The sequence below is a fragment of the Silurus aristotelis genome, assembly GCF_946808225.1.
Source record: "Silurus aristotelis genome assembly, chromosome: 23".
NCBI lineage: Eukaryota > Metazoa > Chordata > Actinopteri > Siluriformes > Siluridae > Silurus > Silurus aristotelis.
In genome coordinates this window covers 564,840-587,837 of record NC_139596.1, presented here as the reverse complement: position 1 = coordinate 587,837, position 22,998 = coordinate 564,840, and the positions used below count along the sequence as shown (strand labels likewise).

The following is a 22,998-nucleotide window of genomic DNA, read 5'->3' as shown; positions in this document are numbered from 1 at the left end:
CTGGTGCTGTTCTTTGTGCCCTACTTCGCTCTGTACGACACCGCTGACTACCAGTCGTTTGCGCTGATCACACAGACGTGTCTCATCATCACCGTGTGTGTTCAGGTGTGTAACACTGATGTTTCCTCCACTATGGCTGTAGTACTTGAGCCCAAACCCTCGTCTCTGCTTGTCCTGTCTCTGTAGTTGGGTCTGGACCTGTCCTACTGGACGGCGGTGAACCACCTGTTTGTTTGGGGCAGTTTGGGGATGTTTTTCCTCGTCACCTTCGCTATGCAGAGTGACGGACTGCACCGAGTCCAGCCCAGTTCCTTCACCTTCATAGGTGAGTCCAGACAACAGCTACAACTATACACCATCTCTTCACACTATTCCAAGTGTGTGCCATGTTTTTACTCTCGCTCAGATGCTATATGTGATAATGCGTGTGTGTGTGTGTGTGTGTGTGTGTGTGTGTGTGTGGTAGGTACGGCACGCAACACTCTGGATCGGCTCAATGTTTGGTTGGCGATTGTCCTGACGGTGGTATTGTGTGTGCTTCCTGTGCTCCTACACCGCTTCATCTATAATCAAACCAGTCCCACTATCAACCACAAGGTATATACACACACACACACACACACACACACACACACACACACAGTGTAGGGGCATTTCAGAGACGTATCCCACATCAACAACAAACCACACACATATCTGGAAGGTACTGGCACCCAGCACTGCTGCTACTAATAATACCCTTTGTCATTGTGCAGGTGAGGTTGATGGTGCACCAGATGAAGTCTCAGCTTCCTCCTCCTCGCCGTCGCACCAGGATCCGCCGCTCTAGCACTCGTCGCTCGGGCTACGCCTTCTCGCACACTCAGGGCTATGGTGACCTCGTCACCTCCAAGTGGTTCCTACGTCGCCAGGCGCCGCCCCGATCCACGGGTTTCCCTCCCACAGGCCGCACAGCCCGGTTCAGCCCGACCGGGAAACAGCAGAACCCTAAACAGGAGGTGGAACCCACGCAGCTCCAAAACTACCGTATTGTACACGACTCTGCATTTTAGAATGGAGCTTTGTCACGGCTTGGTGCGGGTATTAAAACCAATATCTGGTGCTTGTTGTAAATTAGAAATGGTGGTGGAGATCCTACACCTCTAACGAGCCTCTATTCCTCCACCTTATCAGGAGCTTTAAGACTTCAGGACATTCGATCTGAAAGTGCAGAATCCTTGTGTTTAGGGACAGGGGTTCAGGGTTTAATAGTGCAAATGAGTCTGAGGAACAAAACTAGGAGCAGTTCTAGAGTCCAGACCTGGTACAGGTTCCAAAACTACAATCAGAGCCATGATTTTAAAACAAATAATGCATTCCATAATCTCCTGGTCTGAGAAACGAGTGAGGAGCAAACGTTCTACCAAATTCAGGTGCAAAAAGAAAAGCAGTTCCAAAACCCCAATCAGGAGTAAAATCTCAAATCTGGTTCAGGATCTCGAGTCTCGAGGCTTCTAGAGGCACCACTAAGTTTTACTGTTACAGCATGTGGCAGACAAGAACAGGGTTTTTAGTGTAGTGTTTACATGCTTCTGTAGTTGTACTCTGATTCCCCACCACACACACACACACACACACACACACACACACACACACACACACACACTAAAGAGAATCACGTTACCTAATTGTTGATGTAATGTAATGATGTAAATAAGAAGTTCTGTTACATGTATGTAGTGTTTTACATTCCATATATCACTTTATCGCCTACATGCAATAATGTGTATATAGAAGAATACGTCTGTGTAAACCTACACTGTGTTTAAACATTCGTGAAAAGTTACCAGGAAGTGCCTTGTGAATGTATTTGTGTGTGTGTGTGTGTGTGTGTGTGTGTGTGTGTGTGTGTGTGTGTGTGTGTGTGTGTGTCACCACTAAAATGTGTAATAGAAACACACCAAAGCCCCAGAAGCTGTGTGTTATTATTAAGGTTACAGATCTGTACCATTTCCATTCCTGATTTAATTCCAGTGCTGATCTTACAGAGGTTTTAGTTTGGTCGGTTTACCTCTGTGTTCAGACTGAAGCCACTTTCACTATAATTCAGAAGCCTGTGGAATTGGACTCATCCAGATGTTTCCCAGTTGTCTGGTGTCTCTGAGTTCAAGTTTGATTGTATCCCATTAGCAGCATTAATTAGCTGTGGCCAATTACTAATCCAGTGTAGTCATGTGACCAGTTTGGTGATTGTTGAATTTATCTAGAGAGACGCACACGAGTGAGCAGAACACCAGAATAATCTGAGGTAAATGTTTGGTCCTGGGAGCAGATGCTTACGTTCACCAGTAAATCAGCTGTGAGAGCTGTGTAGCTAAATGCACTAGAGATACCACACAGACTTCTGGGTAACTAGTAATAAAGACATGTACTGGTCAGTGATCATGAAGCATGTTGTGATGTAATGATGAACACAGTTTGTGGGATTGTGACTGTTTTATTAAAGTTTATAGTATAAAGTTTATACCATGTTACTGTAATGTTGTATGTTTTAATTATAAGAATAATATAAAGTGTCTGTGAGATTTTACACAATGTGTGTTGGTGGAAAACAAAAGAAAACAAGCTGAATGCCTGTGTACAGACTCACCTCCTGACTGGATCATGCTCGCAGTGTGTTCAGGTCGAGCCGGCCGTGCCGTGTATTCTTTCCCTCTTGTTTTTAAAGAGCTGAAATTACCTGGGAATCAAAACATGCAATGACTTAATAAACAACGTTTTTATGTTTATATTTTCTACTACACAATTTTGTATTAATAAAAACTTTTTATATCCAGGGGATGTGAGTCTGGTGTTTTTCTGTATACATATAATTCCAAAACAAATGTCATTAGTGTTACACAGGTCAGGAGACTCTCAGTGTCTCAACCCAGATAAATGTGGAGGTTTGTGTTATGAAGGACATCCAGTATAAAACATGTGCCACATCAAATATGTGGATCAGGAATAAGAATTTCATAGCAGATCGGTCGAGGCCCGGGTTACCAACAACCACCACACGTATCATTAACAACAGGGTACCGGTGTAAACTGGGCTACTGTTGTCTGAAGGAGGAGAAGGACAGGAAAAAGACATAGGAGAGTGGAGGAGAAGTGGAGGTTCGGGTTGGTACTTTAAACGTTGGTACTATGACGGGTAAAGGGAGAGAGGTAGCTGATATGATGGAGAGGAGAAAGGTAGAGATGTGTGTTCAGGAGACCAAGTGGAAAGGGAGTAAGAGCAGGAACATTGGAGGTGTTTAAACTGTTCTATCATGGTGTGGATGGAAAGAGAAATGGTGTAGGGGTGATTCTGAAGGAAGAGTACAGTAAGAGTGTAGTGGAGGTGAAGAGAGTTTCTGATAGGGTGATGATCGTGAAGCTGGAAGTTGAAGGCGTGATGTTAAATGTGATCAGTGCTTATGTTTCACAAGTGGGTTGTGAGATGGAGGAGAAGGAAAGATTCTGGTCTATATTCTATGTAGGAGATGCAACCTGAAGGAGATTGGAGACTGTAAGGTGTTGGCAACATCGGATGGTGGTCTGGAGGATGGTTTTGGAGCGGAAAAAAAAGAGGTGGACAGTGAGGACTAAAGATGGTGGAAACTGAAATTATGGGAAAGTGGAAGTGGCTGAGAGAAGAGGTGACCATCTGTGAGCAAATTTATGATTTCATGCCGAGGAAGAGCACCACAGATTATTATTTGCTTTAAGAATGTTGATAGAGAAGTATAGAGAAGGTCAGAAGGAGTTGCATTGTGTGTTTGTGGATTTAGAGAAAGCGTACGACAGGGAGGAGAGAGGAGTTGTGGTATTGTATGAGGAAGTCTGGTGTGTCAGAGAAGTATGTGAGGGTGGTGCAGGACATGTATGAGGACAGTGTGACAGCAGTGAAGTGTGCAGTAGGAACCACAGACTGGTTCAAGGTGGAGGTTGGACTGCATCAAGGATTGGCTCTGAGCCCTTTCCTGTTTGCAGTGGTGATGTACAGGTTGAAGGACGAGGTCAGACAGGAGTCTCCCTGGACTATGATGTTTGTGGATGATTTGTGATTTGTGGTGAAAGTAGGGAGCAGCTGAAGAAGAGCCTGGAGAGGTGGAGGTACACGCTGGAGAGAAGGGGAATGAAAGTCAGTAGGCGTAAGACAGAGTACATGTGTGTGAATGAGAGGGAGGGCAGTGGAGGGGTGCGGTTGCAGGGAGAAGAGGTGGAGAAGGTGGAGGAGTTCAGGTACCTGGGGTCAACAGTGCAAAGTAATGGAGAGTGTGTTAGAGAAGTGAAGAAAAGAGTGCAGGCAGGGTGAAGTGGGTGGAGGAGAGTGATAGCAGGAGTGATTTGTGATAGAAGAGTATCTGTGAGAGTGAAAGGGAAAGTTTATAGGACTGTGGTGAGACCTGAGATGTTGGATGGATTAGAGACAGTGGCATTGAGTAAAAGACAGGAGGTGGAGCTGGAGGTAGCAGAGCTGAAGATGTTAAGATGTTCGTTGGGAGTGACGATGAGGGACAGGATTAGAAATGAGTTTATTAGAGGGACAGCGCACGTAGGACGTTTTGGAGACAAGTTGAGGGAGGTGAGATTGAGATGGTTTGGACATGTGCAGAGGAGGGACATGGGGTATATCAGTAGGAGAATGCTGAGGATGGAGACACCAGAAAGGAGGAAAAGAGGAAGAATAAGGAGGAGGTTTATGGATGTGGTGAGGGAAGACATGCAGGTAGTTGGTTTGAAAGAGGCAGATGTAGAAGACAGAGTAGTATGGATACGGATGATTCGTTGTGGCGCCCCCTAATGGTAGCAGCCGAAAGAAGAAGAAAAAGATTCAACTCGGAATCCCCAAGTGCACCTGCTCTGTGCATCCATCTTTTTCAAATCGAGAAGAGAACCACCTCAGGACCAGTTAATTATATTACTATGCAACTACAGCAGATACAGTTAGTATAAAATCCAAGAGTGTAAATTCGGCTTTAGCTTCCACATCTTGCAGATTCGATTCATCTAAACGAGTCATTGTAAAGAGTCGACTCAGTGAGACAGGGGAGAATTATGGCCCGGTTGCTCCAGCGCAATAAACGGCTGCATCGATACAATAACACGCACAGACCCAGGCGCTTTGTGTGAGTGTGTAGTACAGGATCAGTTCAGCTTCACATCTTTACCCAGAACCACGATTCCTGATCCACCACACGCCTGTGCGGAGTTAATACGGAGTTTAGGACGCGTTCATGGCGGCGGTGATGAAGAGGAGGAGGAGGATGACGCAGCGTCCGGAGCTCACAGTCCGGCAAGGACCCTGAACACCGCGGGGTGGGGAAACACACACACACACACACACACACACACGCTCCGGCCCTGTGGGTCGGGACTGGCCCTGACACGGAGAGATGATTCGGGATTAGACCCCAGTCGCTGTGAGTATCTCTATGACCTTCAGGGTAGTACGGTGTGGACAAACAATAGGCGCGTGCGTGTAGGAGAGACAGGGAGAGAGAATATGCAGGCGCACTCCATCACTGCACTTCCAGCTGTGTTTCACATCAACATCTGTACACTGTATCACATATGACTGTGGCAATTTTGATGTGATGATTTCAGTGAAAGATGGTGGTCCTGCTCTCTCTCTCTCTCTCTCTCTCTCTCTCTGAGTCTGCTGTCAGATCTACAGAGAGCCGTTATATGCGCTGTATAACGGCTCTCTCTCTCTCTCTCTCTCTCTCTCTCTCTCTCTCTCTCTCTGAGTCTGCTGTCAGATCTACAGAGAGCCGTTATATGCGCTGTATAACGGCTCTCTCTCTCTCTCTCTCTCTCTCTCTCTCTCTCTCTCTCTCTCTGAGTCTGCTGTCAGATCTACAGAGAGCCGTTATATGCGCTGTATAACGGCTCTCTCTCTCTCTCTCTCTCTCTCTCTCTCTCTCTCTCTCTCTCTCTCTGAGTCTGCTGTCAGATCTACAGAGAGCCGTTATATGCGCTGTATAACGGCTCTCTCTCTCTCTCTCTCTCTCTCTCTCTCTCTCTCTCTGAGTCTGCTGTCAGATCTACAGAGAGCCGTTATATGCGCTGTATAACGGCTCTCTCTCTCTCTCTCTCTCTCTCTCTCTCTCTCTCTCTCTCTCTCTCTCTCTCTCTCTCAGGGCCTGTACATGTGTATTGTTTATGTACTGAATCTTCTCTGACGCATCGCGCTGGTTCAGTGTGCAGGATGTTCCTCGTCTGTTGTAAATAAAGATCTATGTGTGATGACCGGGACATTATGGAGTCTGTTAGCTCACTTTCCCGGAATATTCCATGGGCCGCGCTTCAAATCCCCCTGTCCTCCCTACCCTGGAGCACTACTAAACCCGCACAGCCTTCCGGTGCACTCGGTGTAAAGACTCTCCCTGTATGGCTCTGTCCCAAATGACACGTCATTGTTTTTGTTGTTTGAACATGGTATTTAAATATATAAATCGTGTTAGAAAGCCGCCCTGTGTGGCGCACTATTTAGCGCCAGAGTGCGGATTGGGACGCGGCCTCTGCACAAATCCAGCACACACACTGGGAGACATTTTGGGATTTGGGATTGTGTGTTATGTAACATTCACTAGTGACAGCAGACACACTCCAGTCAGTAGTAATGTTCATGTCAAACACTGCCTGAGTGACCGGGGGGGGGGGGGGATCCATCATTTCCGGTCTGTAAAAGCTGGTAATCATATTATACTGTACTTACACACACACACACACACACACACACACACACACACACACACACTCGTGTCAGTTTCTCTGGTGATGTATCAGTAGCTCTGAGAACTGAACACTGCAGCACTACTGAATCCTGCACTGTGATTGGTCATTAGTGATTAGATGTTCAAACAGCTCTGAAGGTGGTGCAGGTTTTACACTAACGCTCTCACGGGTTATTAATACCTTATGGTTTCTATAGCGACAGCTCGCTCCCTGGCCCCTTTACAGCAGACGCTGTGTTGATAATAAACAGATAAAGTGGTGATATGGTGTGATGATCTAACACCTAGGGAAGGGAAGGAGTCTCCAGTGTCAGTGTGATGGACAGTCACAGACGAGTACCTGATGATTAGGACTGTATGATGGATATGAAAAGGGCACAGGGTTTTTCAGAGAGAGACCAGAGATTATTTGCTGATTGTTTTAACATGCATATTCTCCACAATTAGAGATTCAGGTCAACATAATAGACAGATCTGTGTGTGTCTGTGTGTGTGTGTGTGTGTGTGTGTGTGTGTGTGTGTGTGTGTGTGTGTGTGTGTGTGTGTGTGTGTCGGCAGGGGTGAGGGTGTGTGTTGCTGAGTGTGAGAGATAAAGATCCGTGTGAGAGAGAGAGAGAGAGATAGAGATAAAGAGAGAGATAAAGAGGCGTGTGAGAGGGAGGGGGAGGGAGGGGGAGGGAGGGGGGAGAGGGAGAGGGAGGGAGGGAGAGAGACGGCTGTCTTCAGCTGATGCATTAGCACAAAGTGAGAGTCCTGAGACAGTAGAGCTTCACCACAGCACAGCACACGTCCTGCTCAGAGCACCAACATCAGAGCGGTTGATCTCCATGTGATCTCTGCTGTATTGTAGGATGATTACTCTCCCCCACAGTCAGTGAGAATCTCACAGTGAGATCGTACCTCAATCCTACCAGATGAACTTTTTCTCCACTGAATGATACAGTGACAGTCCACTGATGATCAATGGTGTAGGTTTTGGCAAGAAGGAGATGTGGAGATGGATCCGTTCACAGCAGGGTAAAAAAATCAGGCTCTTCAGAGTGAACTTCATGTTCACAGGAAGCTGTAGGTCATCAGAGGTCTTCCCATTTTGCTCAGTCATGATGAAGCTCCACAATTCAACAATTGCTTAATGTTCCTCAGTCTCCAGAACTGTATTTGTAGCTGTTCCAGGGGTTTGGCTTCATCTCATACCATCCTCCTGACTCTGAGTTCATTGTGACATTTGCAGGTTTTTGTGATCTTCTACACACTTTGTGATATTAAACTATAAATTGATTAATAATGATTTAGAAAATCAAATGGAAAACAATGAACCTTGTGTGTCTGTTTCCTTCTAGATGTTTTCATTCTGCCGAGATGACCTCTTCAGCTTCTTCTACCACACTCCTCACTCCCAAAGACCTCGACTCGGAATTGGGCGTGTGAATTAAACTTCTCCCAGACCTCGATCTCTGCCCCCATCTCGTTTCGCAGAGACCATGGACAGTCCTCCGAAGCTGTCCGGAGAGACGCTGATAGTTCATCACATCCCTCTTGTGCACTGCCAGGTTTCTGGTTCTCATGGACGCTACGGGAATCCACTGAGGAAAAGCAACAACCCGTTCAGCTGCCCAGAAAACCTGGGCCTGATCCGCACCACCTCGCTTCCCGAGAGAGACGTCCTCCAGCGAGAGGCGCTAGTGTACAGCAGCCTGATCCAGACCTCCAGCTCGAGCGATGCTTTTGAAGATGAAGGGATAGGAGGAGGTGAAGAAAAAGGAGTGAGAGGAGGAAGCATGGCGAGCGACACTTCCTCTTTCACGTCCAGCAATTCTGAAGATGCCCTTCCTAAAGTCCTGTCGAAGAAGGTGCAGAACAGGCCGAGCTCACTGAGACACAATCCCTTCCTGCTGAATGACGGAGAGGACGATTACCACGATGATGATGATGACGATGGAAACAATCTAAATGGGTACATGGAGGATTCTTCTTTTCACTTGCATGGAAACTCGAATTCAGCTTTAGACAGTGTGGACTTGGAGCCGTTCCACCTGCATGAGCTGGGCTATGACTCTGGACCGTTTCACCTGCATGAATCTTTAGAGAGACCCTGGAGTTTCGAACAAAAGGGGGCTCCTGTGCGCCATTTTTCCTCCCGTCTCGAGGGTCTGGATCTTTTGGGGCTGGATGTTCAGCATCGTCACGGCAGCAGCGGGTCCACCCTGTCGATGGACTGCGGAGAGCAGGAGTGGGACGATGATGACGATGATCAGTCCATGCGAGGCGGCCCGGGTGGCTCGGAATGTTGCGGATGCTCCCGGACGTATCCCGAATCGTTCACAGAATTTGCACACGGTTACTGCAGCGATTCGTCCTGCAACAGCTCTGACGGCGTTCTGGTTAACTTCAGTACCATCTACAACAAGACGAACAACATCGTCCCCGACAAGCCTATCAACCTGAACAGCTCTGCCGATCACTCCTGCACTTCTTCTGCGTCTGAGCCCGTCTGCATGGGCGGGGCTGAATATAGCAGTGGAGGTGGAGCTTTTTACTTGGATTTGCACAGATCTCCAACGGAAGCTCCACAGGCAACTACTGACCGTCCGTCTTCCTCTTCCTGCTTGTGCTCTTCTCAGCCACAAGGTGGCACGGTGGAGCTCGACGCTAACTGCAATTCTTATCACAACCATGAAGGTCTGTTACCCTCTGAGACCTCGGTCAATGACCTCACTTCCTGCATGCAGAGTCAGGCACGACTGGTCGTTGCCACCCAGAACTACTACAAGCTGGTAACCTGTGATGTTTCTTCACATTCCTCCCCAAGTCCTGCAGGATCGTCAGTCACAAGCTGCTCTGATGAACACAGCAAAGGAAGTCCCACCCAGCCCACAGAGTACTTCCTGTTTAGGCACATTAAAGAGCAAGAGGAGGAGGAAGAGCAGGGACCAGAAGCACAGGTCAATACACAGAAGGTAAAAGTCTCAGTACAGATTAATGCAGTATATATTAATTATTGTGTTTATTATTAATTTGACATTTATTTGTGATAAACAGAAACCTTTTCTTTCTGTTAGCCATGTGAGAAGACGGAGACATCAACCAGCAACTCTGAATCCACACATTCAAATGTGATTGAGGGACAAGTGTATGTTAACATCTCACCACCTGTGGGCGGCGCTTCGATTGGGCCCCGCCTTCGTTCCCGTAGCTACGACCGAAACCTGGACAAGCCCCCACAGCCTTGTCTGGGCTCTCTGGAGCGGATGCTGAGCTGCCCTGTGCGTCTCAGTGAGGGCACCACTCCTTGCCCAGGCCCGCCAACACGTGTCACTTCTTTCGCCGAGATCGCAAAGAATAAAAGGAAGAACGGCGGATCTCCTTCTCAGAAAAGTAGTGCTGAAGCCTCTTCTTTTCACTCGCACTCGTCTGGAGAGTTCTCTCCGATTATTGAGGATCTATCCTCGCTGATAAGTTCCCCCCACTGGAGCACACCACTCAAAGCCTCGCCGGGGGGAGCTGGGAGGGAGACACGGACCACAGCAGAAGGTAGGAAGATCGGTTTCATGTTCATATCTTATATATCGTCAGATGTTTGCTTCCACGTATATGAAGGGTGGAGCCAGATGCATGTTTCAGTGATGTGGTGTATTGAAGTGTATGGTGGGGAGAGTCTAGTTGATGGAGGTGGGGCCTTGTTGATCAGAGAAAGCAGAAAATTCTGAGGTTTATGTGTGTGTGTGTGTGTGTGTGTGTGTGTGTGTGTGTGTGTGTGTGTGTGTAAATAAAAGGGGTGTAGCGGTACACGTATTCAGGCTTGTGTGTACTTTTTACGTGTGGAACATAGTTACAATCTGAGTTTCCTCAGGAACGTATTAAGTGGCGGACCACACACCTCACAATTTAAGCGTATTTTTCTTTTTAAACATACAGACATGCACAACAATGTCAGGGGTATAAAAAGAAACTGGAGTTAGCGCAGTGTCACTGTGGCTACTTGCGCCGTACAGGAAATAAGGATTGTTTTGCGCGTACATGCAAACGCTAAAAAAGATCAGTAGCGCTAATTTTAGCCGCTAACCAGGAGCTAACGCTAGCGCCATGGATTCAAGGGTCTAATTATTTTATTTGTCACAAATATAGATATATATAGAATACAACTTGCAGTGGAAATGAAAAGTCAAAAAAACAAAAGAAAAATTTTGAATCTTCCTCAATTTTTTTGCTCATGTAACAAAGCAAAAAATCGACCGAGTGACGACTCGTACCTCGGAAAACTCGTACATTAATTCACTCGTCAAGGTCAAGGTACCACTGTATATATATATATATCAGTGGAACCTCAGAGCTCACAAGGGTTAGGGACCAAGACCGGTCACGAGTTCCGAATTTTCGCTGCCTTTTGATACGCCCCTTCCAACCCAGTAAAAACCCAAAGAACACTATACGAAATCGATTTAAATGAGTAAATAACACTATTTTACTCTATAAAACTTAATTATTAGACTATTTTAATGAGATAAACCTCGATTAGAAATGTTAAAACTAGCGTTTTGAGCAGCTCGCAGTTGCTCACGAGCCGATCTGAATGAGAGTCGCCGGTCGGAATGAAAGTCGCGAGCATGCGAGGTCGTGAGCGCTGAGGTTCCACTGTGTATATATATATATATATAAAATTTACATACTTTACAGTTTACTACATAATTCACATTGTATAAAAATTTACACGTTTGACAAAATCCACTTTAGTGTGACATTAAATAGAATAAAATCAATTTATAATAAAATAAAATGCACTGAGACTTTTAAAGACGGCAGATGTGCTTTAGAATGTGTAACAGTGCACATTACTGCCCCCTGTGGGCGCTACTTCCTGCTGTGCGTGTTAGAAAGAGAAGATAAAACACTGACATCTGACACCATGTGCAGCAAACAGATTGCGCAACTGCAAATTGCAAACATGCACACAGACACAGAGTGTCCCAGTCGAAGAACACACACACACACACACACACACACACACACACACACACACACACACACACACACACACTCTTTCAGAAACAAGCTGGTGAAAGGTTTCCGGAATTTCCTGCTGATTCCTGTCTCTCTGTGCTGTACGGACACAGTGACACGGCATATGCAGGTGTGTGTGTGTGTGTGTGTGTGTGTGTGTGTGTGTGTGTGAGAGAGAGTTATACTACCTCTGAGGCGGCTCTCTGTATGTTAACTGTCTCTGCTGTGTCACTGCTGTGGGCTCTGAGGTGAAACTGAAGGTAAGAGTGAAATCATGAATAACATGAGGAACTGTAGCAGATTGATGATGTAAATAAGATGATCACTACTTGTTGTTGGTGTGAGGACGGAGAAGGGCTGAGACTGAGCGAGTGTGTCGAGGTCTGTTGTTTAGATCAGCAGAGTAAACAGTGGAGTAAACAGTGGAAGGAGCTGAAGTTCTCCTGTGGGACTGCAGAGCGACTCGCTGCTCACACGGCTCTGGTTTGATCAGTTTTACTTTTACTTTCACATTCGGAGTGGATGATGTGATATGAGACTAATATCATGATTAATTATATCAATGTCTCTGCCTGTAGATGATTGGTAATAAAATCTCTATCAGGTCACATCTTCAGTTACAGTGATTCCAGTGAAGGATTTTTTATCAGTGTATGATGGGAGGTTTGTCACAATATCATGTGGTTTCACTACAGAATACATCCATCTCCATCTCCATCCATCTTCATCTTCATCAATCTCTATCTCCATCTCTATCGATCTCCATCTCTATCGATCTACATCTGCTATTCTCAGTCTGTTCTGGGTTTTCATACTGCTACACTAAAACCTGTCTGTGTTTCTGACCACAACTGCTCATACCCCTGCTCCTGCCTCTGTCCCTGCTCATACCCCTGCTCCTGCCTCTGTCCCTGCTCATACCCCTGCTCCTGCCTCTGTCCCTACTCATACCCCTGCTCCTGCCTCTGTCCCTACTCATACCCCTGCTCCTGCCTCTGTCCCTGCTCATACCCCTGCTCCTGCCTCTGTCCCTGCTCATACCCCTGCTCCTGCCTCTGTCCCTGCTCATACCCCTGCTCCTGCCTCTGTCCCTGCTCATACCCCTGCTCCTGCCTCTGTCCCTGCTCATACCCCTGCTCCTGCCTCTGTCCCTGCTCATACCCCTGCTCCTGCCTCTGTCCCTGCTCATACCCCTGCTCCTGCCTCTGTCCCTGCTCATACCCCTGCTCCTGCCTCTGTCCCTGCTCATACCCCTGCTCCTGCCTCTGTCCCTGCTCCTGCCTCTGTCCCTGCTCATACCCCTGCTCCTGCCTCTGTCCCTGCTCATACCCCTGCTCCTGCCTCTGTCCCTGCTCATACCCCTGCTCCTGCCTCTGTCCCTGCTCATACCCCTGCTCCTGCCTCTGTCCCTGCTCATACCCCTGCTCCTGCCTCTGTCCCTGCTCATACCCCTGCTCCTGCCTCTGTCCCTGCTCATACCCCTGCTCCTGCCTCTGTCCCTGCTCATACCCCTGCTCCTGCCTCTGTCCCTGCTCATACCCCTGCTCCTGCCTCTGTCCCTGCTCATACCCCTGCTCCTGCCTCTGTCCCTGCTCATACCCCTGCTCCTGCCTCTGTCCCTGCTCATACCCCTGCTCCTGCCTCTGTCCCTGCTCATACCCCTGCTCCTGCCTCTGTCCCTGCTCATACCCCTGCTCCTGCCTCTGTCCCTGCTCATACCCCTGCTCCTGCCTCTGTCCCTGCTCATACCCCTGCTCCTGCCTCTGTCCCTGCTCATACCCCTGCTCCTGCCTCTGTCCCTGCTCATACCCCTGCTCCTGCCTCTGTCCCTGCTCATACCCCTGCTCCTGCCTCTGTCCCTGCTCATACCCCTGCTCCTGCCTCTGTCCCTGCTCATACCCCTGCTCCTGCCTCTGTCCCTGCTCATACCCCTGCTCCTGCCTCTGTCCCTGCTCATACCCCTGCTCCTGCCTCTGTCCCTGCTCATACCCCTGCTCCTGCCTCTGTCCCTGCTCATGCTCCTGCCTCTGTCCCTGCTCATACCCCTGCTCCTGCCTCTGTCCCTGCTCATACCCCTGCTCCTGCCTCTGTCCCTGCTCATACCCCTGCTCCTGCCTCTGTCCCTGCTCCACATATGTTCTGAATGAACACACGATGGTTATTAAACACACACACACACACACACACACACACACAACACGACACTACTGACCTAAACGAACAGTAAGGAGGGTGGGGTTTGGCTCAGCAGTGCTGCATGGTGGGTGGAGGTATTTTTTTGATTCAGCGTTTTGTTGTTGTTTGAACGCACACACACTCTGTTACAGCTCAAAAAGGCAGCATGATAGATTTGTGATACTAAGATTTAAAGAAAGAACAATAGGAGCATATGTTATTCTTTCTGATGTTTTCTGTGATTAAAATGCTGCATTATTAACCCATGTCTCTGTACATCTCCGTGTGTAAGGTGGACTGTCCAGTTCTGCAGACTCGTCCCCTGCGGTGGTGCGCTACAGTAAAGACCAGCGTCCCACCTCGTTGCCCATCCAGCCCTTCACCCTGCAGCAGCAGTTCGGGAAACCCCAGCCGAAGGCCGTCCTCCCCCTGCTGGACGAGTACATCAATCACATGCAGGCTCATTACGGCTCCGCCCCGTCTGAGCGGGACGAGGAAGACTCTGATGATGATGGTCAGCGCCCCCGGCCCTCTCCACTGGGCAGTTATTCACCACCCCGATCAATCTCTTGCCCTGCCCCGCTCTCTCATACCCCACCTGGGGTCGCCCCGACCACCAAGCTCGCCCCTCTACCCCCGACTCCTCCGCCTGCCACCAGGGGGCATTGTTTCCACCGAGCCAATCTAAATACACTACCCACACTGCCCAGCTCCGGCCTCATGGCACAGCTGGAACAGGGGGTGCAGGAAGTGGACGTGAAAGTACTTCCTGTGTGTATGGCACAGAGATCACACAACGGTACGTGACTGTAGTAATGTAGCGATATGTTGGAGAGGTGTACAAGTCCAACATATCACACGTTCTTCACTTTCACGCTACTTTTTCTATTAACTGCTGCTTACTGACTCTGTCCATCTGTTCTTCTGCTTATCCTCCATTTTCACAATCTTTTACTGCATAAATGTTTTTCTTCTCATCTGCTTTTTCTTAATTCCATTAATCCATCCTTTCTTCTTTTACTCCATCCATCCATCCATCCATCCTTCTTTTCCCTAATTAAATCACCTCCATATTTTTCTTACTCCTTTCTATTCCATCCTTTCTCAACTTCATTCTGTTATCACCATCACTTTCTTCTACTTTATCTACCCCTTCCTCTCCTTCTTCCTTTCTAATCATGATAACTTTATTTATTCCCTTCCTTCTGCTCCTATTTTTTATTCCTTTACCCCTCTCTTTCCTTACTTGTGGTCATAATTCCATCCTTCCCTTATTCCTTACATCATCCATCACTTTTTATTTTCCTTCTTTGACACCATCATTCCACTCTTCTTCATCACTTTTTCTCCTTTCCATCCAGTAGCACACCACCTCTCCCCACAGGCTCTGAAATGGAGGGAATACAGGCGTAAGAACCCTCTGGGTGTGGAAAAGAAGAGAGACATCTGTTCTTCCTCTCCCTCCTCCTCTTCTTCCTCCTTTCTGTCTGCTTCTGCTGCTTTGAGCGCCAGGAGACGCACAGTGAGAAGAAACGTCTTCGATTTCCCTCCATCGAATCACGTGCTGAACAGACTGAACGGTGCTGACGCTAATCTGAGCTCTGTCTTTTCACCACCAGTTCTTCCTCATAGTGCACTTTGACCTTTACAGTAACCAGTAGAGGGAGGGAGGGAGGGGAACTACTAAACAAACTAATTTCATATTTCACAGAAGGTTCTCGATGTGTATAATAAGTGTGTGTGTGTGTGTGTGTGTACAGGTCAGTCATTGAGGTGTTACAGTGACCTGCTACCAGATTATTTCTCCCAGACAGAGCGCCCCCCAGAGGAGTTCTGCCTTTCACCTGATGCCACGACTGAAGACTCCATCTCCATCGACCTGCATCAGAAGCGAGGTGTGTGTAAGAGTGTGTGTGTTACTAGTGTAATACCTCAGCATGCTCTTTGAGATGTTCCACCACAACCCGTAGTCAAGCACCGCGTGTATGAAGAGATCCAGGTAACTGTCACATTACACGTGTTCTACTTTTCTTTACAGCAGGGAGCAGGAACAGTTACGCTCTCGTTCACGTGGTGCAAAAAAACACTAGACGTTCACAATCTTTTATCACGTTCAACACCTTCTGTCAAAACATTACATTATTATTTATAGAGTGTGTGTGTGTGTGTGTGTGTGTGTGTGTGTGTGTTATACACATTCTCATAGGCATAAAAATATTAATGAATAGTTCTGCACCTTCTCAAAGATTGAATAGCATGTACTAATCTCTCTCTCTCTCTTTCTCTCTCTCGCTGTGTGTCTCTCTCTCTCTCTCTCTGTGTCTCTCTCTCTGTGTGTCTCTCTCTCTCTCTCTGTGTCTTTCTCTCTTTCTCTCTCTCTCTCTCTCTCTCTGTCTCTCTCTCTCTGTCTCTGTCTTTCTGTCTCAGGTCTGGTGAAGGCCATAAACACAGCCGTGGATCTGATCGTGTCTCATTTCGGCACCAGTCGTGATGCAGGAGTAAAGGTGATGATGATGATTAGTAGGAGTATTTAGAAATAGTAAAGCAGTTACACTGGGTTCTTCAGATGAGCAACCTGAGACAGTACATGTGTAAAGTGTGTAACAGATGTTTGATGTATAACGTGTGTTGATGTTTAGGCGAAGCTGGGGAACAGCTCCGTGAGTCCTAACGTGGCTCACCTGATACTGAAGTACCTGTGTCCTGCCGTGTGTGACGTGCTGCAGGACGGCCTGAGGGCCTACACGCTGGACATCATCATCGGTCAGCGGCGCAATCGGCCCTGGAGCGTAGTGGAGGCCTCCACACAGCTGGGTGAGGAACAGGCACAGGGTTCACACCAGAGTTTCAGCTGGTGGATGTGTAAAGATAAACATATTAGAATCGTTAATGAAGTACATATACACCCCCCTCCCCCCTCCCTCAGGTCCCTCTACACGTGTGTTACACAGTCTGTTCCTGAAAGTCAGTCACTACTCAGAACTGACCAATCACAGCATGAGACTCAACGCCTTCATCTTAGGACTGTTAAAGTAAGACGTCTGAAACTCGCTCTGCTTTTCTCTCCTGAGCTCTGATTCTTCATGTGTTTTCACTGAAATCATTATCAAGTTCATAATAACATCTCAAACTCACCTTTATTTTCCAGCTTACAGTCTCTGGAGTTCTGGTTTAATCACATATACACACATGAAGGTAGGAGAACATCACACACACACACACACACACACACACACACACACACACACACACACACACACGTTCTGTTTGTAGAATGTTGTAAATAAACTATTTGTGTTTGTTTTCAGATATCATAGCAGCCCACTACCACCCATGGGGTTTCCTTCCCCTTTCTCAAGGGGCGTGTCAGCCGATGTTTGAGGAGCTGCTGCTCCTGCTTCAGCCGCTCTCACTCCTGCCCTTCGACCTCGACCTTCTGTTCGAACCTCGTCAGCTGCAGAAAGGTCAGGAGCACCTGAGGCGCAAAGAGCAGCTCTGCTCCACCCGCCAGGCCCTCGACCAATCATCTCGCTCCACGTTGCAGCTCATGAGGGGCCAGACAGCGTCTATACAGCTGAAGGAGGAGGCGGCGTCTAATCAAAAGGGATTGGAGCTTCACAGAGGCGAGTTTGTGTTAAGGCGTGAAGAAACCTGGCCACGGATGGATGGGGCGGAGTCGAAAAATCAGTTGCGGAGTGTGAAGAGGAACGACAGGGCGAGTAGTGCATCGGAGAGCGAAGGACTGGTTTTGCATGTAGGCAGGATGAATGGAGTAGGAGGAGAGGATGAAGAGAAGGAGAGGAGGAGGGAGAGGGAAAGAGAAAGAGATGGTGAGAAAGACAGGTTAAAAAGCAAGCAGGCAGGCTGGTGGTTTCAGCTCATGCAGAGTTCTCAGGTCTACATCGAAAACTCTGCTGAGGGTTCAAAGTTTGTCAAGTGGGAGAAGCGCAAGAAAGGAAGTGGGGCAGAGGGGCGGAGACAAAGCAACCCACCCCCGAGAGTGGGCGTGGTCGAAGGTGCAGAGGCTTCTCCTCCGGTGGTGGAGGAAAAATCAGAAAACGTGGTGTGCAGCGACTCGCATCCTAACAGCAGCACCGGAACCTTTTCCCAGTCAGAACCACCTAAAGCCATTAAAGGGAAGCCGTCTTGGATGGGGAGTCCACCTGAGTCTGTACTGAGTGAGCTAAAAAACACCAATGAGACACAACCAGAAGTGGAAACGCACACGACGCAGAATCTACGCTGGGGGAGACTGTTTGGAGCCGGAAACGTCAGCAAAACCGAGAAAACTGAACTCAGATCATCCAAGAACCAGAAAAGCAGGTGAGCAGGTGGAGAAAAGAACCGCTGGTATGATCAGGTGTGTCTTAAGAAGAAAATAAAAAACATTTGTTGATGATTTGCAGGTTGCCTTCAGGTTGGCTAAGTCTGGATCGGTCCATGTTGGATTTGGTGGTGCAGTCCGTTGGGAAGAGGGCGGAGCCTCAGGCTATAAACACCCACAGTGCTGAGACACAACGCAGCCAAACACAACAGCAGGACCAAACACACAAGTCCAACACACACACAACAGCTGCACGGTAATCTCTTTAATATCTCACACACACACACACACACACACACACACACACACACACACACACACACACACACAGAGAAATGAAACACGTACTAAAATGACTTTTCACTCTCTCTCAGTGAGGTGAGGGCATTGTGCCACCACATCGCCACGGAAACCGGTCACCTTAGCTTCCATAAGGGTGATGTAATGCGGGTCCTGGGCAGAGCGGACTCTGATTGGCTGTTGTGTGCCCTCGGTGATGCCCAGGGACTGGTACCGATCATCTACGTTACTTTAAATGATGAGGAGAGCGAAGATCCTCGAGGGCCACAGTGAACACACACACACACACACACACACACACACACACACACAGACAGTCTGGGATGTGCATCTTCCCCCAGTTTGCGATGGTGTGCTTGAGAATTAACTCCTAGCTGTGATGAACACACGCTAGTGCTGATCTTAAACACATATGGGTATTGTTCTATTTATTGCCTGCTGTAAGATTCTTTTGTCATGCAGAGAAACACAAAGAGAAAAAAAGCCAAATTAACGTGTGTCATGAAGCTACAGCAAAAATTACAAGCTCTGTAGACGCTAGATGCTAATGCTACCCTTCATTGTTAGCTGTGTTAGCATTGCTAGGATTCCTGCTGACTTGTGGCTGAAACTATGTAGCGCTCTCTCTCTCTCTCTCTCTCTGATCCTTATTATGGTATTATAACAGGTTTTTTTTTTAACGTATGTTCAACAAAGACACAAGCAGCTTGATCTCATGGAGATGTTGCTCCCTACAGGTTATAAACACACGTGTAACTATAGAGTCTGATATGGTGTACATAAAGCTGACAGAAGCAGTCATGAAGGGGTTGTAACTCGGGCCAGAGCGATATGAACACTGACACTGTAATAATATCAGCTGGGAACGACCTTCTTACTACATGTAACATCTGAGAAGGAGCTTCACTCTGACTGTCACTATAGATTCAGATTGGATATAAAGAGCGTAAACATGCACTTATGTGTCCAATCATCTATATTCATTCTGTTCATGTGTTCAATTAGAAATAAAAAAATCCTACCAAAGCGTATGAAGATTCAGAGTGTAGAATAAACCCTGTAGCTTGTAGCTCTGGTCCAGTCAGATGCCTCCAGCTAAAGAGATGATCTCATGATGAATGATTGGATAAACAAAAGCAGGACAGATGTTCTGAGACTACGCCACTCTATCGCTCTGGTGCTGGTTAAACCCTACAGCGCAGCTCCAGTGTACAGATTAGCACACGCTTTACTTCATCCGCATGGTAATGGGACGATGCTCTATACAGGTCCTGTTCTGTTCTGGTAGATCACGGCTCTTTAGGTTACATTTAGCTCCTCCGGTGACGTCTCTCAGACTTACGGCAGCGTGTTTCATCGAAGGGTTTATTTTATTCCGCGACAGCAGCTAACTACCAAACTACTGCGCTATTTATGTTCACTGCAGTGACGCCTCTCATAGGAATGATAGCTTCTGCAAATAAGCACCATGTGTTTTTAAAAACCTTTTCCCATGTCATGTGGAGATATGTGATGTTTCTGTGAGCAGTATATCTAAAGTTGAGCCAATGAGACGTCAGGGGCGGAGCTTTTGGACTCTGTATAGCGTTACAATGTTAGTAACTGCACCGCCTGTATTACTGAACACAGATGAAGGAGAACATAGACACTTCTACTGAGACACACCGGTGAACTTCCTGCTGTTCTGACCAATCAGAATGCTGTACAGCAGGACCGAGGGCGGGGTCAGGGAATTTCTTGCATGTCAGACTATTGACTCAAGTTTAACACTAAACTGGAATGTGTCTCGTATTCAGCCAAACTAAACTTCTTCATCTGACACCACCTCCTCCTGGAGGGGGGGGAGGAGGAAACTGGCACTAGCTTTAGCCTTGCTGTTCACATTAGCTGCTTAACGAACATCAGGAGTTTGTTTATTTTTAGTCATTATTTCTAATGCGTTTTAGCGAGGCGTGTGCCGATATTCAGGGGCGCGATATATCGCAATATTCCACGTGAACTTTCGGGAACAGAGATGTTCTGAGTCCGTCCCAATAATGAGCCCAGGACAAGACGCGTCTTTCTGGAAGACAATCCCGTAAAACCGTTCTGTGGACTACAGTTTCATAAGAGACCTCAAGTCCAGAATTTGTGGTCACAATGCTCGTAAACATGTCATTGTCCTTAAACACTTTATTATAAATGAAATATTGGCACGTGTCTACTCTCATCCCGGGATTTTGAAAATTGACTAACTTACTAATAGACAAATGTGGTTGTGTTTATTGTATGTGAGGCATCATGGGAATGTATTTATTTATCATTAACATGTACTTTATGTTCTAGCTGTAAGGCACCACTTTAACATCACTACACCTCATAAGATCAGACCTGTCTGTGACTGATTAAACAGAAACCAGTCACGAGCATGTAGGAGACATGGTTTAGGTGCACGTTACACAGGAGGCATTCATCTGAGGAACACAGCATTTTAAATCCACACCATGTTCACACATCAAGTTATTACTGAACTCAGAGGGGAGAATCTGTTCTATTGTACAATGTGTTTTATTACACACCTCTAATTACACAATATTGTGTACTCTACACATATCAGGCCATTATTATGATATAAAATTGTAATTTCAGGACATGCCTCCATAACATGCTCCATGACTCCATGTCCTTACAGACTCTTTCTGTTGCTTTTTTTGATTTTAACCAGAAGCAGACCTTTAAACGGGACACGTGACGGCGTGTGTGTGAAACATCTCGTCACTCTGGGGTGTTTATTTAGCGTTATATTGCACACTGATTTATTTCCACCTTCACTTGTCTGTAAGTGAACCTGACTTGTAAAGAGAATAATCTTAATACTGAATGATATTGATTTGTTTTTTACAGATTACGACAACACTTTTTTGTTGACCATGTCACGTTAGAATTTTTTTTTCTTAAAGTTTTATCATTTTATATTATTTTCTAATACAGAAAATGCATTTTATTCATGAATTCAGTCACACTTGTAAATAGTTTTGGAAAGACGATGCTCGTGTTATTTGAAATGGTCATTAACGGATGTTACTCGATGTAATTAACATGTGATAACACGTCTATTTCTATGGGCTGTACAGAATAGTGCTGTTCTACAGGACGCTATTAGAGGAAATGTTCTAGAGTTTAGTTTCGCTTTGCATTATGTTTCTCACCTTCACTCTTCTCTGTCACCCAGACACACTCTCACAGAGAGAGAGAGAGAGAGAGAGAGAGAGAGAGAGAGAGAGAGAGAGAGAGAGAGAGAGAGATTAAGACTAGTGCCTTTGTATCACAGTGACACTAATTTCAGACTTCAGGGCAGTAAATGTATTGTAGGGAAGAGATGTAAAAGTCTTGTGTCGTACCAAAGCAGGATTGAAATTTGAACTCATAGTAAATGTACTTTTCAGAAAGCTGTCAAGTAAATACATTTTCTATATTGTTTTGCTAAACTATCTTAAGTGCGATTTTGATTTTTGAGTCCTTAATAATAAAAGTGGCTCCACCTCAGGTCTGAGAGCAGTTCTGAACCTGAGACTGGTTTTAGTCCAGAGCAGGCTGATCCCTGAGTCCACATTTACATGTGGTATACAAGTTACACTCTTACAGCTTTACTTTACTATAAGTTCCCAGTTTAGAATTAATTTATTATTGGACAAACTCCAGATGTCACAGACAAGTGTGTACACAGACCACAAAACCTGACAATCCCAAAGATCTGCATGAAGTAACAGCCATCATCGTTAGATCATCCGTCAAAAAAAACCCAAAACTACTTAACTCTGGTCAGTTCCACGCCTCCAAACACGTTCACGAGGTTCCACATGGCTGATGTTTGTCTGCTGTTAGAGACCTGAGGACCAAACCTGAACAGTCAGATGAAGATCTAAAGCCCAAATAGAAAGCAATATATTGTCACACTGAGATAATAATAATAATAATATAAGATAAAACAAAACTAAGTACAAATGAAATTTAGTAGACGAATGAGACTGAAGAAGGAGGTGAAAGGAAGTGGTTTTGTAGCTCATCAGATCAGGGTTAGTGAGTGAAGCTTGTTTTCTCTCTCTGTTCCCCTTGTTTTCTCTCTCAGCTCTGTCCCTGTTCCTCACGCGGGGTTAAACCTGTTCCAAACATGCTGTACAGTAGAACATGAGGGAAGTGTAGAACATTTTGACGACAGTAAACATGTGGAGGTGTTGATTGTTAGAGAAGAAGTACCTTAATGGCCTGATGTAAGGAACGGAGCTCCTCCTTTCCCCTCGTCCTTCTGTACCATGTGTATGACCTCACCAACCATGTATGGAGATCAATAACAAAGTGCTCATGTGAACGACCTTCATGTGGCTCCTGTAGTTTTTTTTTCTTTTTATCTACTGTGGTTCAATTGTGATCATCCTGAGATCTGAAAATGTCAATGTTTAAACCTGAGTTTGTAAA

General features: G+C 46.6%; 2 protein-coding genes across 9 annotated transcripts in view; both read left to right on the top strand.

Moving 5' to 3' along the window:
- The window catches only part of atp8b5a (ATPase phospholipid transporting 8B5a), a 12,566-nt gene extending 9,748 nt beyond the window's left edge, over positions 1 to 2,818 (top strand). For both annotated transcript variants that reach the window (XM_083527157.1, XM_083527156.1), the window contains 4 exons: positions 1 to 105; positions 187 to 325; positions 467 to 597; positions 756 to 2,818. The exon at positions 1 to 105 is cut by the window's left edge and continues 117 nt beyond it. In XM_083527157.1, coding sequence (XP_083383283.1) covers positions 1 to 105; positions 187 to 325; positions 467 to 597; positions 756 to 1,052 — 672 coding nt within the window. In that variant the 3' untranslated portion in view covers positions 1,053 to 2,818. The remainder of the gene's footprint in view (positions 106 to 186; positions 326 to 466; positions 598 to 755) is intronic.
- A 2,005-nt stretch (positions 2,819 to 4,823) lies between these two features.
- rusc2 (RUN and SH3 domain containing 2) lies at positions 4,824 to 22,895 on the top strand. 7 transcript variants are annotated; one of them, XR_014531132.1, is made up of 14 exons: positions 4,827 to 5,325; positions 8,087 to 9,703; positions 9,806 to 10,277; positions 14,212 to 14,718; positions 15,284 to 15,499; positions 15,680 to 15,814; positions 16,347 to 16,423; positions 16,559 to 16,733; positions 16,846 to 16,951; positions 17,068 to 17,114; positions 17,228 to 18,242; positions 18,326 to 18,499; positions 18,618 to 21,745; positions 21,793 to 22,895. XR_014531132.1 is itself a non-coding variant. In XM_083527146.1 (13 exons), the coding sequence occupies exons 2-13, from the start codon at positions 8,228 to 8,230 to the stop codon at positions 18,814 to 18,816; spliced, it is 4,599 nt and encodes a 1,532-aa protein (XP_083383272.1). In that variant the 5' UTR covers positions 4,824 to 5,429; positions 8,087 to 8,227; the 3' UTR covers positions 18,817 to 22,895. The 7 variants fall into 7 exon arrangements, 5 of the variants coding, with proteins under 5 accessions (XP_083383272.1, XP_083383271.1, XP_083383274.1 ...); XR_014531133.1 differs by having other exon boundaries at positions 21,781 to 22,895; XM_083527146.1 differs by having other exon boundaries at positions 4,824 to 5,429; positions 18,618 to 22,895.
- The last annotated feature ends 103 nt before the right edge of the window (positions 22,896 to 22,998 follow it).